This window comes from Gekko japonicus, unplaced genomic scaffold, assembly GCF_001447785.1.
Source record: "Gekko japonicus isolate JY-2015 unplaced genomic scaffold, Gekko_japonicus_V1.1 scaffold593, whole genome shotgun sequence".
NCBI classification, from domain to species: domain Eukaryota; kingdom Metazoa; phylum Chordata; class Lepidosauria; order Squamata; family Gekkonidae; genus Gekko; species Gekko japonicus.
The window spans coordinates 126,852-127,905 of record NW_015169191.1 but is presented as its reverse complement, the minus strand read 5'-3'; the positions used below and the strand labels follow the sequence as shown (position 1 = coordinate 127,905).

Below are 1,054 nucleotides of genomic sequence, written 5' to 3'. Positions count from 1 at the left end.
GGGGGGTGGAGCTGGGAGATGGAAGGGGGTGGGGGTAACAGGAACCAGTCAGCCGGGGAAAGGAACGACCTGAGCTCTGGCACCCATCCTAAGACCAGAGGGAGCACCTTCGAAAGAGCTGAAATCACGGCAGAGGGCAGGGATGTAGGATGGGTGTCAGACCTGCCTCACACTATGGAAGGTAGCAGGCATAATTCAGTCTGCCATAGGTGAAGAACCATGGAATCACTGCCTGGTACTTATGTTCTTAATCCTGTCCAAGCCATGGTAGAGCCCCAGCTGGGCTCCACTTGTCAGTCACAATATTGGTGCTATTGATATTAGATATTAGTAACTGAATTTATTAGCTTTCCCACAGTGCTCTAGAATTTGAAATTGGTCACTTGGTTCACAAGTTATAGCTCAAATTAGAAAAAGTAGGAAAATGACTTTGGCCATTTGCTGACATCATAAAAAGCTTCAGCTACCAATCAGAATGGGTTTTGTATTAAAATATAATACACAGATGTACACCTTTCAGAAAAACTTAGAGAAGTTTTGCCACCTTACTTGATACTGACATCTGGTCTCGCCCATGAACTAATCATACCATTTTAGGAATTAAAAATCTCAGAAACTCACCTTGGATATATTGATCTCCTTAATAACATATTGTTTGCCATTTTCCTTTGCTTTCACCAGAATTGCTTTACCAAATGATCCTTCACCAATCTTTTGCACCTTAATATACTTGTCCATGGTATTTTCCTAAGGCATCCTTATTAGTAAGCTAAGGAGAAAAAAAGTGCTGTTTAATTGAATAACTGATTAGCCATTTAGTTTCTGCCAGATCTAGTCAAGCAACCCAAGGCATTTTCAAAGGCACTTTTTTTTTTTAATACCATCACCATTTTCCCCCACAGTAGGGTTTTTGAATCTATTAGTGTCCTTATTTCTGGTTCAGCTAAGCTCTATAGCAGTTGGCATCTGTCTTCATTCCACAATTATCATTGTGGAGTTTTCCTCAATTCAGAAATTTGTACCTGCTACATACCAGGAAAATACAAATCAAATC

The 1,054-nt window shown here is 40.4% G+C and overlaps 1 protein-coding gene across 1 annotated transcript in view; it reads right to left on the bottom strand.

Moving 5' to 3' along the window:
* The window catches only part of NEK1 (NIMA related kinase 1), a 54,056-nt gene extending 53,310 nt beyond the window's left edge, over nucleotides 1-746 (bottom strand). Inside the window, exon 1 of the mRNA XM_015416237.1 lies at nucleotides 622-746. Coding sequence (XP_015271723.1) covers nucleotides 622-738 — 117 coding nt within the window. The 5' untranslated portion in view covers nucleotides 739-746. The remainder of the gene's footprint in view (nucleotides 1-621) is intronic.
* Nucleotides 747-1,054: the final 308 nt, after the last annotated feature.